Genomic DNA, 14,626 nt, shown 5'->3' with positions numbered 1-14,626 from the left:
CCAAAATCCTGACTTCATGTCAAATTTTGAAAATATTTTTGATCTACAGAGTCTATTTAGCAAATCTTTTTTTATTGGGTATAGGATATCTTATCGACCTAAGAGCTGTATTAAGAGGTTTATAATTAATAACTAACCTGGGAACTCCTCTTTCTAGTTCAGCGTTTTTATTGACATAAAAAGCATAACAACTCCATGGTGATTGGCTTTTTCTTATAAGTTTTTTATTCAAGAGATCTTGTATTTCTGCTTGACAGAATTTCAAAACTTCTTGATTCATTTGTGTTGGGCAAGCTTTGGTAGGTATTTTGTTTTCAGAAAAATCTCGTTCATAAGGTAAATCAACGATATACTTCTTTCTTTCCCAAAAGGCATTGGGTAGAGTAGAGCATATAGTCTTTTCTATGTGTTTTTGTAGGGAAGCTATCTTTTCTATGATGTTTGGTTTTATAAGATTTTCTTCTATTCTTTTGAATTCTAAATCTTCTTTTAAGAATTCAAGCAGGTTTTATTTGTCTTTTATAAGGCAATTTATTTCTGAAATATAATGTTCTTGTAAAATATTTAGGCTTCTCTTCTGTGGTTTTGTTATGAAGTTGAAGGTGATTTTTCTGTTTAGAGCATGGGTTTCAATACCTTCGTTAGTAACTGTAAAATGTTGGATTAATTGTATGAAAGGTGTTCCAAGAATTACCTGTTGCCTCATATTTTTTACTAAAAGAAAAGATGTTTTGTAAAACATTTGATCTTTTATTATTAAGGCTTATGGTAATTTGTATTGGATATTAAGTTTATCTCTTGAGGTTGATTTTAAAGATTCGGAAGTTTTATCAAAGTATATTGTTGGAACAAGGCCTTCTTTGATACAATTGAGATTAGCTCCTGTATCAAAGAGTGTTGTTGTTTCAATAATAAACTCATTGTTGATTTTTATCAAAATATTTATTGTCCATTTTCTAGATGTTATTTATGTTAATAACATAAGAAAGGCTAGATCCGAAGTATCTGAAGTATTGGTGATTTCGTTTTCGTCTTCTAATTTTGTCTTACCTTTTATGACAATGGATTTTATGTCAGAAATCTTTTGTTTCATTTCTAACTGCGTTGCTTTCAAGGCTTGAATTTCTAATTTTTGTTGTTTTATTTCATTTTGAAGGTCATTTATATTAACGTGTCTGGATTGAGGTTTTTTGTTTCTATTCAAAATGTCTTTTAAACTGTAGGAAGTATTGGGGTTGGAGGTAATATTCAAGGAAGAATGTAGTCTATCTAGGTATTCTTTCTTGGCTTCTGGGTCAGTGATCTTATCAGCAGTGCTAAGGAGAAATTCTTCTTCTTTTGTTAACATGTTTATTTCAGGAACAGGTTTTTCTGGAGAGGCATCTTCATAATCAGTGTCAGAAGAGGAATCTATTTCATTAATCTGAAGACATTCTTCCTCAAGAAGTTCATCAGAAGAAGTATCACAATTTTCTATGAAGATGTTGTTTAACTGGTTAAGAGTATTGTCATCAAAAGAGAGTTCATTTAATTTTATATTAATCCTACAATATTTTGAAATATGACATTTTCTACCACAAGAATAGCCTTTAATGTCTTTAAAAAATTTCCTATCAGTATGAGGGCTATTTTGGTTATTCTGGTGTCTTTGTTTATTCCTACGATGTTGAGATTTGTTCTGATGTTTCTTTGTTTCTTTCTCAGAAGGATAAGTTTTCTTACATTTTGGTTTTGTTTTTTCATTATAAGAGAGATCGTATTGAGCACAAAAATCTCCTAGACTTCTATTGGTGAGAGATTGTTCTTCCTTGAGCTATCTATATAATTTGATAGTATTACACATTTGTGTTCCTTGCCTGTAAACATAAGAGACTATTTCTCCATAAGAAAGAAGATCATAAGGTATTTGGCCATTGTATTCTTCTCTAATTTTATCTCTAACTTGGTCACCTATAATTTGGGGTAAACCTGCTAAAAACTTTTCTTTCCAAAAGGGTTGACTGCAATCAGGTCTTATAAGAACCCTTTGAAGGAAGAGTTCTTTGTATTCTCTAAATCTCCTTAAGGATTTGCAGCGCATATTGGATAAGAGATCTTGGTTCCTATCTCTAATATGTGAAGGATCTCCTATGAAGTGTTGTGAAATGGAATAGATAAGAGTATTCACTGCATCTTGGATGAGATGTCCTTGATCATCATCCATGCGTTGGCCAAAGTCATCGATTTTATAGGCAGTTAAAATTTATATTCTTTGTTCATCGGTCAAATAATTATCCCACCAACCTTTTAGTTGTCTAGTAAATCCGGCTGCTAAAAGATTAGCAACAACATGATCAGAAACATCTTATTGTGTTTTGTAGGCATTGGCAAGCATTACCATGTTATTCAAAATATTCATGATATTGCTTTCGGCAACACCATCTATATTTCATTCATAAATTGCATCAGGAGAGTATTTATACTGTATTTTTTGTGACGATTCTTCTTGGGCGATGTCAGGTGGGGTAGCTCTATTATAATAAAGTTTTTGGGGTTGTTTCCAATTGAGTCTATTTACCTCAGCAAGACTGATTCATTATCAAAGTCACTAGAGGGTTTGGTCAGGGTGTTAATAGTAGGTTCGTCCAGGGTGTCTTTAATAATTAATCCTTGGAATTTAGGAGTGTCTAATATAGGAGCAGGTTCTAGCGTTGATTTCCCTAGGAGTTTTTTCTTTTGTTCTATGGCTTTGGCAAACTCCGGACTAAAGTTTTTAAAAATTCAAAGGCTTTAAAAATGGGTTTTTTGAGTGTATCAATTTGTGGTGTGATGAGTTGAGTAGGATTCTGGATGGTAGATTCTATCCTATTCAACTGTTTTCCTATGGTTGCCAGATGTTGATTAGTATAATTGTTTTGTTCAATAACTTTGTGAGTGAAAAGAGAGTCTCCTTTGTCTGGAAGCCTAAATGGTGTAGCTGTAACCTCACTATCTCCATGTTGTATTTTTATTCTCCTAAGGGGAGGATGGTTGGATTCTATGGTTTCCCCATTATCAAGTTTCCACTTATAATGATAATCTAAAACAATTATTTCTTTTGGTTCGAGGAATTATTCTTCTAACCAATCAAAGAAAAATATATGGACTTCATATTCATATACGTAGTCGTAATATTTTTGTTTGATGTCTTTTGCTTTATCAGCAAAGGTTTTGAAGAACCACTTTCTGATTTGTCTGTTGTTTTCAGAATTAAATTCTTTATTAGGAAAAACTTTGTTTGGTTCAAAATGTTTTTCTAAAACATTAAGCTCGGCATCTATCATTTGCGAATAAGTAGGAGAATAATGAGGAGAATCTATATTTTCTAGGACTGGTTCAGGCTGGTTTTGTTGGTAAACTGGCCTAGAAATCCCTGATCTATTTCTAAACCACTAATTTCCGGTTCAAGTGGTGTCTTATGATTACTTCTACTGGTGAAAGGAGGTAAATGTATTGTATCGCGTGTGGGGGTGTCTCTATGCATACTAGGAGGAGGAGTGTCTCTATGCGTACTTGGAGGGATAGTGATTATATGTGGAAGATTGGGATTAAGATCTATCGACCTTGTATAAGAAGTATAAAAAGAAGGACTAGATCTAGAATCAAATGATCTTCTAGGAAATCTAATGGTCACTCTTCCTTTTGGATGTTGGATGACATTAGTCGGACTAGTATTTTGAACAACCTATTGGGGAATTTGGTTTTCTAATTCCCATTGTTCTGGTAAAGTGACTTGGTTCCAATTAATGGATCTAGGAATGGTTGTATTAGCTCTAGAAATGTCGGTCTGGAGGAGAAGTGTTTCTCCTCTTGGACTATGTTTAAAAGCACTTTCTCCAAAGGCGGAGGACATGGCTTTATAATGGATTCTATAGACAAGAGCTAGAGGAATGGATCTATCTGCTACTTTGTAATTATGGGTTTTGATTTGGAGTGTGAGAGCTTTAAGAATATTTTTATCCTTAAGAGATATTGAGAAATTTGGATAACAATCAAAATGTATTGGTCCTTTGTAGAGACTTGTCTCTACTGTACCAAGGATGGATTCATCATAGTTCAAGAGATGTGAATCTCGTAAAACTAAGAGAATGGATGCATTAAGACCTTATTTTGTAAGAGGTTTAATTCCTACTTGGACTAGTCCTATATGAATGTAATTGTATTTTTGTTTATGCTTTTGGATGGACTCTTTATTTAAAAGATGTATTTTTTCATAAGAATTAGAAAAAGGAACATATCTTTCTTCAGTGGTTATGACATAGTCTGATTTTTTGAAAAATTTCAATTTTGATTGTTTGTGTATTTCCTTAAGTTGTATTTTAGGAATTTCCCAATTTTCTATAGATTTGTTGAAATCTTCTATCCTTACTTCTTCTCTATGTATAGGACTTGGATCTAAGTCCATTTGTGATAGAGAACTAGAGGAAGATGTAGATCTTCTATGTAAACTCATACTTAAGATCGGAACTATCCCTTCTTCAGAACCGTTACAGAGCTAAGCCAACGGTCTAACAGCCACTCAGGGATTTACGGCCTGGACCACTCTGTAGAAACAAGAAGGATGCCAACGAATGGCTCTCGATCTATGAGTATGTACAAAGACTATCTATACCTTCCCACTGGTTCTGATGCTATATATGTCAATTTTGGATTTTTCAAGGTGTTATTCTGTATATAATAGCCAAGTTGACCAATTGAAGAAGGAAACCCCGTCCAACTCCGATCTTTCTTGTTCGGTTGTTATGTTGACCGACTCCCATGTGGAAATTGATTTTCGTAATCTACAAGTTCTGGCCTTTTGTTGGAGTTAGCGAATCGGCAACTTAAGGTCCAAATCTGCACTTTGGACTCTCACACCAAATATGAAATCTAGATTTCCATTACCGACGTCCTTAAATATTCGGCTTTAGGATTTTCCTTAATTGACCTAGTTTCTTACAATTCATCTCTAGTCGGATTTCTTTCATGAATTCAAATTTGAGATATAATTTTAACATAAATAATCATAGAGAGGGTTTTTTGCCAAAAAAATAATAATAATAATCATAGAGAGGGTTGATTTTTGTAGAAGCAGAACTAAATAAAGATTTAAGCAGATTACACCATCTTTTTATTGCCAAAGGAAGTTAAACATTATAATAACACCTCTAGCACTTGAGAAGGGAAAAGTATCAAAAAAGTCATAAACTTATTGCATTGGTACCAATTCAGTTCTAAATCTTTCAATTAAACCAATTCAATCATAATTTTTTTTTACATTGGTACTAATTCAGTCTATCGACCCAATTTTGGCCGACGTGCACATCAACACTGGCCGGCCAGAATTGGCTAGATTGACTGAATTAGTACTAATGTAAAAAATTTTAACATTAAATTGGTACCAATACAAAAAATTTATGACTTTTTTGGTATTTTTCCACACCTGAGAAGGATCAACGATAAGAGTAAAATACCACCAAGCGCTGCGGCGTAGTTGGCTCAAGCGTTTGTTCCTCTCGCAAAAGTCCAGTGTTCGAATCCCAGCTGCGTCATGCTAACTTACACTGGGAGCAAGGGTGGTGGTGACTCTACTCCTCCCTAGGGTTTACCCTGTCGTGAAGCGGCGCACGAGGTTCCCTGGGTCACCAAAGAAAAAAAAACGATAAGAGTAAAATAATTGGCGCAAGAAAAGTGAAACAACACATCATATCGAAAGTATTTAAAGAATTGCGTATAGCAGAAAGGACAAGAAAAAGGTGTAATGGCAAAAAGGAAAAACAAATGAGGGCAAGCTTGGAAAAAGTGAGGGGACTATGGTACTGTGAAGGCCGAACAAGATTAGCCTTGATATGAATAGATTATGAACTGAAAATAAAAGCTAGGCCTTCCAAAACAGGCTTCTTCAACGATAAATTAAAGTGGACTTGGACTTGCATTTAATACCCACTGCAATGGAAAATACTGTTTGGATCAACCTGATTGAAATGAGAAACTCAACCAATTTCCCACCGGAACAAACACTAGAGATTTTTAACTAGTAACATTGATATACTGAATTTGGTTTTACAGAACTTATAAAGCGGGTAAGAGCACCCAACAGAAGTCTCATCCATCACTTTATAAATAAGTTTTGCTAAAAGGTTCGAGTACTCATATTCGAAACATAAAGCGATGAGGTGATTAAAAAAAACTCAACCTTAGAAGAGATATAAATACTATGTGAAAAATGGAGCGGGCATTAACATCCTACAGCTCCAACAATAGGATCTGCTAGTTATACATAGATCAGTTGGAAATTATCATGATCTAATATTCCGGTCCTAGCAATCCGTAGTTTCAAGGGTGGTTTTCATACCATGACTCATTGTATAAACCAAGCAAGTAGCAAAAGGAGTTATTACTTAGAAATGCCAAGCCTCACAGCTTGCTTTGCATGCGATGGGGGCAGATTTGAGAACTATGTGAAACACCAGCTGGGATCCAAGCTAGGAGATACGAATATGTTAGATCCCAATTCCAGTGCCAAAAATATCATAAAGTTTTCGATGCTAATTACCAATATCACCTTGGATCTCAAAAAGCAGAGAACAGATTATTATACACAAAGAAGGGTCTTTACAACCGGTCATCCAAGCTCGCTTGTAGTTATATGTAACAAAAATAGCTAGAGAAAAAAGCCCCAAGAAAGCCAATCCCCAAATGCTGAGATTCTTTGTTGACTACAGAAAAAGCAGAAGAGTATATGCACTAACTGACGCACTTCTTGTACTAAGCTCTTATCTTATCATCCTCAAGACTTGGACTTTGTTGAAGATGAACTATTTTGCTTCTGCAAGGAAGCAGTTGAGGTGTTGCTCCTCATCTGGGAACTCCGGTTCGATGATGACGACTCAGTGAAGAAAACTACATGCTCCTGATTATCAAGAAGTAGTTGAAGGGCTCTCGGTATCCTGGGCAGGTTCACATCCAACAACCCCTCGAGTACTCGAACAACCAGCCCCATCGATGGCCTGTGAGTTTCCTCATCTTGGGCACACCAACAAGCAACTCTGCATATCCTATTTAGCTCTTCAGTATCAGCGTTTTTCTCCAAGTCTGGGTCCAAAAGATCAAGCATGTCACCTCCTTCAGCTATCTTGCTAGCAGCCCATGTTGGGAAGAACTCGATGGCCCCATTTTCCGATAGCTCTAAGTTCCTCCTTCCTGACACAAACTCAAAAAGCATCATCCCATAGCTATAAACATCAGCTTTTACTGTTATGGCCACTCCAGAGATCCACTCCGGCGCAAGATACCCTCTTGTGCCTCTCATGGTTGTCAACACCCTGCTGAAATCTCGGCCAACAGGCTTTGCCAGGCCAAAATCTGCCACTTTTGGACAGAATTCAGCATCTAGAAGGATGTTCTCTGGCTTGATGTCACAATGTATGATGAAATCTCTGCACTTCTCATGAAGATAAGCCAGACCTCGAGCTGTTCCCAAAGCAATTTGGTACCTCGTTTTCCAATCCAAGGTCTTCGAGTCCTTTCTATGAAAGAGATGATAGCCTAAGGAACCATTTGGCATGAAATCGTAGACCAACAGCCTCTTGTCACCTTCAGAGCAGAATCCGCGAAGCCTGACAAGATTCACATGCTGGATCGTGCCGATTGTGCTTACTTCCGTTCGAATTGCTTCTCACCTTGGCTTATGCTTTCAAGCTTCTTGACTGCTATGTGACTTGAATCAGGTAATGTTCCTTTGAAAACTGAACCGAACCCACCCCCACCCAACTTCTCTGAGAAATTCTTTGTTGCTACTTGCAACTCCCGGTATGCAAAGACTATCAGTGAACCCTCCACTATTTTTGTTGTTACAGTTGCCCCTCTCCTCCATCTCCAAACGGCAAACGAGACAATGGCTAATATCGCTACCACAGCACCGACAGACCCTGCCACTGTTGCAGTTACATTACTCTTCTTGCTGGGATCCTTAATTTCGGAGGCAGCAAGCCGGACGTAGAAACTCCTTCTAGGGGTAGTGCCTTGTTTGAGCTGTTCCACATTGAAGAGATCCCCAATCCAAATTGAGCAGGCATTATCCTCGAAAGCATAAGCCGTGCAAGAGCAATTGCTCAAACAAGCAGTTCGGCATTCCTGATCGCTCCCTGCAACTAAAGATTGAGGAGCATCATGCAATTTCATGTTAGACATAGGCCAGAAACGGTCTTTCTCCGCATTCGCTGCACAATTTAAGTTCGAATTCCTCTTGCAACCACCAGACCAATCACTCCGATTCCAATCCATTGGAGAGCTTATGCTAAATCCCGGCAAGCAGCTGCATGAATCTTCGCTCTGCTTGCTGCAAACACTGAAAGGCCCACAAAGTCTATACACCTCACATTGTTGCGAGGGCTGAGACCAGAACAAGGTCCACGCCTGGGAAGGCAACCAGGACTCCTGCTTGATCTGCCCAGAAAGGTCCATCACAAACCTTGATATGGTGTTGAAGGAGCTTTTGATTGAATAGGTGAAGTAGCTCTCGTTCTCATTGTCCACATACTTGAAATCGTACATATAGCTCATTCTCATTTCAGGGACCCAATAGAAACAGTTTGTCTGATTGTCCCACGCCCCACCGCTCCAGTAATGCTCAGACTTATTCCACCTTACGTAGTACTCACTGGATGGCTGGAGATGGAGAGAGAACAAACCTGTCGAAGGGTCCTCGGCGTTCTTCCATGATGTCAAGATCTGACTCGTATTTTTGCGCTTGTCGATCCCTAATTTGGCACCGGGAAGCCACGTGTGCGTCGGGTAATCAAAGCTCTGCCACAGAGTCACGGAAGAATTCGGCGCCGCTTTGAGAGCGAAGTTGCCGTCGTCCTCAAGAACCGCCACCATGGAGCTCGATCCAGATGAAGAAGCAGTCAGATTCGTGGACCAAACGGGGACTTCGGAGTTGTTAACAATCACAAGATTGCCACCCGAGACCTTCAGTTCAGTGGAGTGCCTGTCAGTGATAGGGTTGTCTCGGTTGGCGACCCAGACGACGGTTTGCACGCTGATTTTGTTGTACCAGATGCCTATGTAGGAGTACGTGGAGTTACCCGGCGAGAAGAAGCCAAGCGTAAAGTGGCCACCCGAGGAGGTTAAGATTTGATCACCAGATATAGATCGATTCGCATCGAGCTTGTCTGTGCCAAGACAGAGGTGGGTGTACAGAGATGAGCAAAGCAAGAAAATTGGGAGTATGAACGACCACGGACTACTGTTTTTGCTATCCATGGCTGTACCGTATAGGGTTCGAGTGGACAGGTGTAGAAATAAAATTCACAGGGAAAAGTATATATACCCGTTTGTGCTCGGAGCGAGGGCGAGGTAAGAGATCTCAAAGAAGAACGGGTCAATAAACGCGTAAAGTATCGTGTGGAAACTTCAACTGAGACTAGCGCATTGTCATCGAGTACGTAGATAGAAGCATCTAAGCAAGCATCATACCAGTAGACAAGGATGGGCATATCCCAGAGTGAAGAAGACGTTAGTGGTGCAACTTGGACATGTCCTCGTCATACGCTGGAATAACATGCAATGAATCTGAACACTCAAACTTGACATCGGACATTTGAATGATCAAGCAGGACTTAAAACATAGTTTTACCAGCATTAGTCAACAACAAAGGAACAAATCCAAGTGTCAAAGTCATTCATATATTTGAAAAGCTAGACCGATAAGATTTGATTTTCATGTAGCATTGTCCATTATTCTTGTGGTCCCTACTCTTGTCTAAGGTAGACTTGAGGTCAGTATCTTCAACAAAATGTGCTCGTTCCACGCATGCTGAGTTGACCTGTTCGTTGAGGGACTAAACTCTAGAGCGACGCGTTGATTCATTCCCCCAATTCATATATACGTAACATCATGGTTGCTGCCTTTACTGGAAAAACCTTATAGACTTTGTCCTGGCCATAGATGTTGGTGTGAAGAGACCTCTCTGGTTGGACTTGGAGCGATTGGTACTTGGCACTGTGTCCATTATAATTTTTTTACTGTTTTATCAATTCCTATACATATGCCACTTTCTTTATAGGATTAGATTTACCGGTGGCCCTTATGTTTTTGCCAGAAAATCAAAATCCCCTCTACTTTTTTTAAAGCATCTCTCTACTATTTAAAAGTATGGAAAAAGCCACCAAAAACCTTAAATTATGACCATTGTGAAATATTTACCCCAAACTTTTTTTTGTAATATCAAAAATCCTAACTTTTACCTACGTGACACATTTATCTCAAAATGTTGTAGTGTCACACATTTATTCCAAATTTTTTAATGGCATAAAAAACCCCAAACTTTTCTTTTGTGACACAAAATACCTAAAACATTTTTCTAAGACACCAAATTTTAGGGTAGATGTGTGACTTGACTATAAGTCTGAGGTTTTTGGTGTTACAAAACAAAAGTTTAGGGTTTTGCTGTCACAAAAGTATAAGTTTGAGTTTTTTGGTGTAAATTTTTTTTTTTTTGTTTGGGGCAAATATATTACTACATGTGTACAAGTTTGGGATTTTGGATGTTAAAAAAAATTGGAATAAATGTGTCACAATTGATAAAGTTTAAGATTTTTTTTTTTGTGGCTTTTTCCCTTAGAAGTATCACCATTAATCATTCCGTTATACTTTTTCCTCTTGCCATTCGATTTTTATGAACAAGATGCCAGCATACCTTTTATGTGGTACTCTGCTCATATAATTATTTAAGGAAAAACAGATGCTAAATTAGGCAACATAAACATTAAAAAAAAATTGGGCACAATTACGAGAGAGCTCCATTATGACCCACCATTACCATGAGCTCCAACTCTATAGCATTGGTCATGGCTATTCAAGCTCAAGCTCGCAAATGGCCATGGCCACGATGTCTATTTGAGTCAAAAAGCTTGAGCCATGGCTACTTGATCTTTGAGCTCGTGGCATTGCCGCATGAGCTTTGATCTTGTAGTAATCATATTTGCTCAAGTCATGAGCCATAGAGCTTATGACCCATAGCTACTCAATTGCTTGTCATACAAATAATAGTGTTTTTGCATTAGTATAGGCAATATATTTTGTGGGTTTTTGGTTTTTTTTTTTTTTTTTTTTTTGTAAGGTTGTGGGTTTTTGGTTTCATAAAATGAAGAACCTAAAAAGGAGAGAGAGAGTCTACATTTGGAGAAAGAAAGAAAAATCCCCAACAAATAAAATACAAATCCACGTTAGAAAATAGCTAATAGTGTTCCAACACAGGGACGACCAATGGCACTTAAGTGCAAGAATGGTTTCGAATAAAAAGAAATGTAAAATCACCGAAAACTCTAAATTATATTTACTATAATATATTTATCCCAAACTTATTTTATGACACCAAAAACTCCAAATTCATACTTATTTTGCATATTTACTCTAATCTTATATAATGTGACACCTAAAACTTCAAATTTGTATGATGTGACATATTAACCCCAAAAAATTTGGTGTTATAGAAAAAAAATTTAGGATAAATGTGTCATACGGGTATAAATTTAGAGTTTTTGGTGTCACCAAAAATGGTTTAGAATAAATGTACCACAGTCGACAAAATTTGGAGTTTTTGTGATTTTTTTCCTTAAAAGAAATTAAAAGAATGACTTTGATTGTTGAGCAAAAGTAGAGAGACCATTTACCAATGCCTTGATCTTTTAAATTATTGTGGAATCTAATTGATCAAACAATAAAATAGACAAAATAAGAAAATAAATTGAACACCAAATTCAAATGATTATGTCGATGTGACATATGTCCATAGGGAGAGCAGTAAAGAATTCCACTCTAGATCAAGCAATCCAATGAAAATTACAACCATACTCAAGTTACTCAAACACTCTCATGTTTTCCAACCTCCAATTATACTCAATAATTCATGCAGCATTTAGTCTTACAATTCCTCACGAAATGATCCCTCAATCTCAAAAAACGAATTAAATAAATCCTCACAAGATTTAATTGAGTCCAACACATAAGCTATTAATGTTATTCCATGAAGAATCCACTACCAAACCTCCGGTGCCAATTGGCCGTCACTAACAAATATAGAACTTCCCTTGACATTCACCAAAAACTACACTTTAATATTTCTTCATAACCAACGAGCAATCCACAATTGTATATTTATATTTAGGGTAATTTCATAATAAATTATGAATCGATACACTTGTAATAAATTTATCTAATACTTTGATATACTCATAACAAATTTAGCCTCCATTAATTTCCTTCAAATTTTGTCATCAAATTATTGAATTGAATGACATTTGGCAATTAATGTTGTATCGGTTTGGGGTTTTACTCTCTATTTGTAACGGATGTGCTAGTTTAGTATTTTGTATGGTTAAAAATTTCTTTAAGGTGAATTTATCATAGGTGTACAAATTTGGATTTTTTTTATGGTAAAAAAAATTAAAATTTTGGTAAATTTGCTATAAAAATGTCAATTTTGGATTTTTCAAGGTGTTACTCCGTATATAATATAGCCAAGTTGACCGATTGAAGAAGGAAACCCAGTCCAACTCCGATCTTTCTTGTTCGGTTGTTGTGTTGACCAACTCCCATGCGGAAATTGATTTTCGTAATCCACAAGTTCTGGCCTTTTGTTGGAGTTAGCGAATCGGCAGCTTAAGGTCCAAATCTGCACTTTGGACTCTGACGCCAAATATGAAATCTAGATTTCCATTACCGACGTCCAGAAATATTCGGCTCTAGGATTTTCCTTAATTGACCTAGTTTCTTACAATTCAATTCATCTCTAGTCGGATTTCTTTCACGAATTCAAATTCAAGATATAATTTTAACATAAATAATCATAGAGAGGGTTGATTTTTGTAGAAGCACAACTAAATAAAGATTTAAGCAGATTACACCGTCTTTTTATTGCTAAAGGAAGTTAAGATATTATAATAGCACCTCTAACACCTGAGAAGGGAAAAATATCAAAAAAGTCATAAACCTATTGTATTGATATCAATTCAGTTCTAAATCTTTCAATTAGACCAATTCAATCCTAATTTTTTTTTTTTTTACATTAGTACTAATTCAATCCATCGGCCCAATTTTGGCCGGTGTGCACATCAACATTGGCTGGCCAAAATTGGCCGGATTAACTGAATTAATACTAATATGAAAAGTTTTGACATTAAATTGGTACCAATGCAATATATTTATGACTTTTTTGGTGTTTTTCCCCACCTAAGAAGGATTAACGATAAGAGTAAAATAATTGCTGCAAGAAAAGTGAAACAACACATCATATCGAAAGTATTTAAAGAATTGTGTATAGGAGAAAGGAAAAGAAAAAGGCGTAATGGCTATACCATATAGGGTTCGAGCGGACAGGTGTAGAAACAAGATTCACAAGGAAAAGTATATATACCCGTATGTGCTCGGAACGAGGGCGAGGTAAGAGATCTCAAAGAAGAACGGGTCAAGGAATGCACAAAGTCTTGTGTGGAAACTTCAAGTGAGACTAGCACATTGTCATCGAGTATGTAGATAGAAGCATTTAAGCAGGCATCATACCAGTGGACAAGGATGTGCATATCCCGGAGTGAAGAAGACGCTAGTGGTGCAACTTGGACATGTCCTTGTCATACATTGGAATAACATGCAATGAATAATCAAACTCGACATCAGACATTTGAGTGATCAAGCATATCCGGCCCACGCGACAAACCCACCCAGGCGGAACCTTACCCGAACGACGACTCGGGTTCGACCTGACTCAGTGGCCGACACTCGAATCCTAAAACCTACCCGATCGACGACCCGGTTCCGCCCGACTTCGACCCGCCTTCTCCCTCGCCGGAGCCCTCGAGATATGATGATCCGCGGTCGAGGTGGCCGAGCTCGTCTCGGTCCGAGCTCGGGCCTCCGCCGGCACCGCCTTGACCTCCGTCCGGCTGGCCGTTGCAGCCGATCCCGTCGCTTGTCGCCACCCGTCACCGCCGGTCACTGCAGATCCGGCGCTCGCCTGGGATTTCCATCGAACGCCTGGCGGGCACCGGTTGACGAGGACAAGGCGAACCCCTTCGGGCTCGGGATCGCGACAGGGCTCTGACCAGGCGAACAACGGGGACCGGTGGGGAGGGAGACTACGGACGGTCGGGGGCCGGAACTCACGTGAAACCGGCGGCTGCGAGTCCCGGCCCGATGACCCCAGCACGCACAAACAAACGAAAAAAAGGCGGACAACCCTAGCTCACCGCAACAGGGGATGCAGCATCGGGTGGGTGGTCCGGTGGGCCATCGACGGCGTCCGAGCCATTTTTTCTCCTTGCAACTCGCGGATCTGGGTGCTTCTCCCCCTATCTCGCTCGCACTCTCTCCCTCTCGGGCTCATGGAGATGACAGTTTTCGATGCGAACTACCAATGTCACCTGGGATCTCAAAAAGCAGACAACAGATCACTATATAGAATGAAGGGTCTTTACAACTGGTCTGGCCGCGCACTTATTCCAAGCTTGCTTGTATCTATGTGCAACATAAATAGCTAGGGGAGAAAGCCCCAAGAAAGCCAATCCCCAAATGCTGAGATTCACTATTGACTACAGAAAAAGCAGAGGAGCATATGCACTATATAAC

General features: G+C 38.3%; 1 protein-coding gene across 1 annotated transcript; it reads right to left on the bottom strand.

Moving 5' to 3' along the window:
* Positions 1-6,611: 6,611 nt before the first annotated feature.
* On the bottom strand, positions 6,612-9,289 carry LOC104440137 (G-type lectin S-receptor-like serine/threonine-protein kinase At2g19130). The gene is given in 2 exon segments (XM_010053117.3): positions 6,612-7,665; positions 7,668-9,289. Coding segments are annotated over 2 exon segments (2,475 nt in total). The 5' UTR covers positions 9,265-9,289; the 3' UTR covers positions 6,612-6,787.
* Positions 9,290-14,626: the final 5,337 nt, after the last annotated feature.

This window comes from Eucalyptus grandis, chromosome 1 (genome assembly GCF_016545825.1).
Source record: "Eucalyptus grandis isolate ANBG69807.140 chromosome 1, ASM1654582v1, whole genome shotgun sequence".
NCBI lineage: Eukaryota > Viridiplantae > Streptophyta > Magnoliopsida > Myrtales > Myrtaceae > Eucalyptus > Eucalyptus grandis.
Note: the sequence above shows the minus strand (reverse complement) of the source record. Positions and strands in the feature narration are given on the sequence as shown.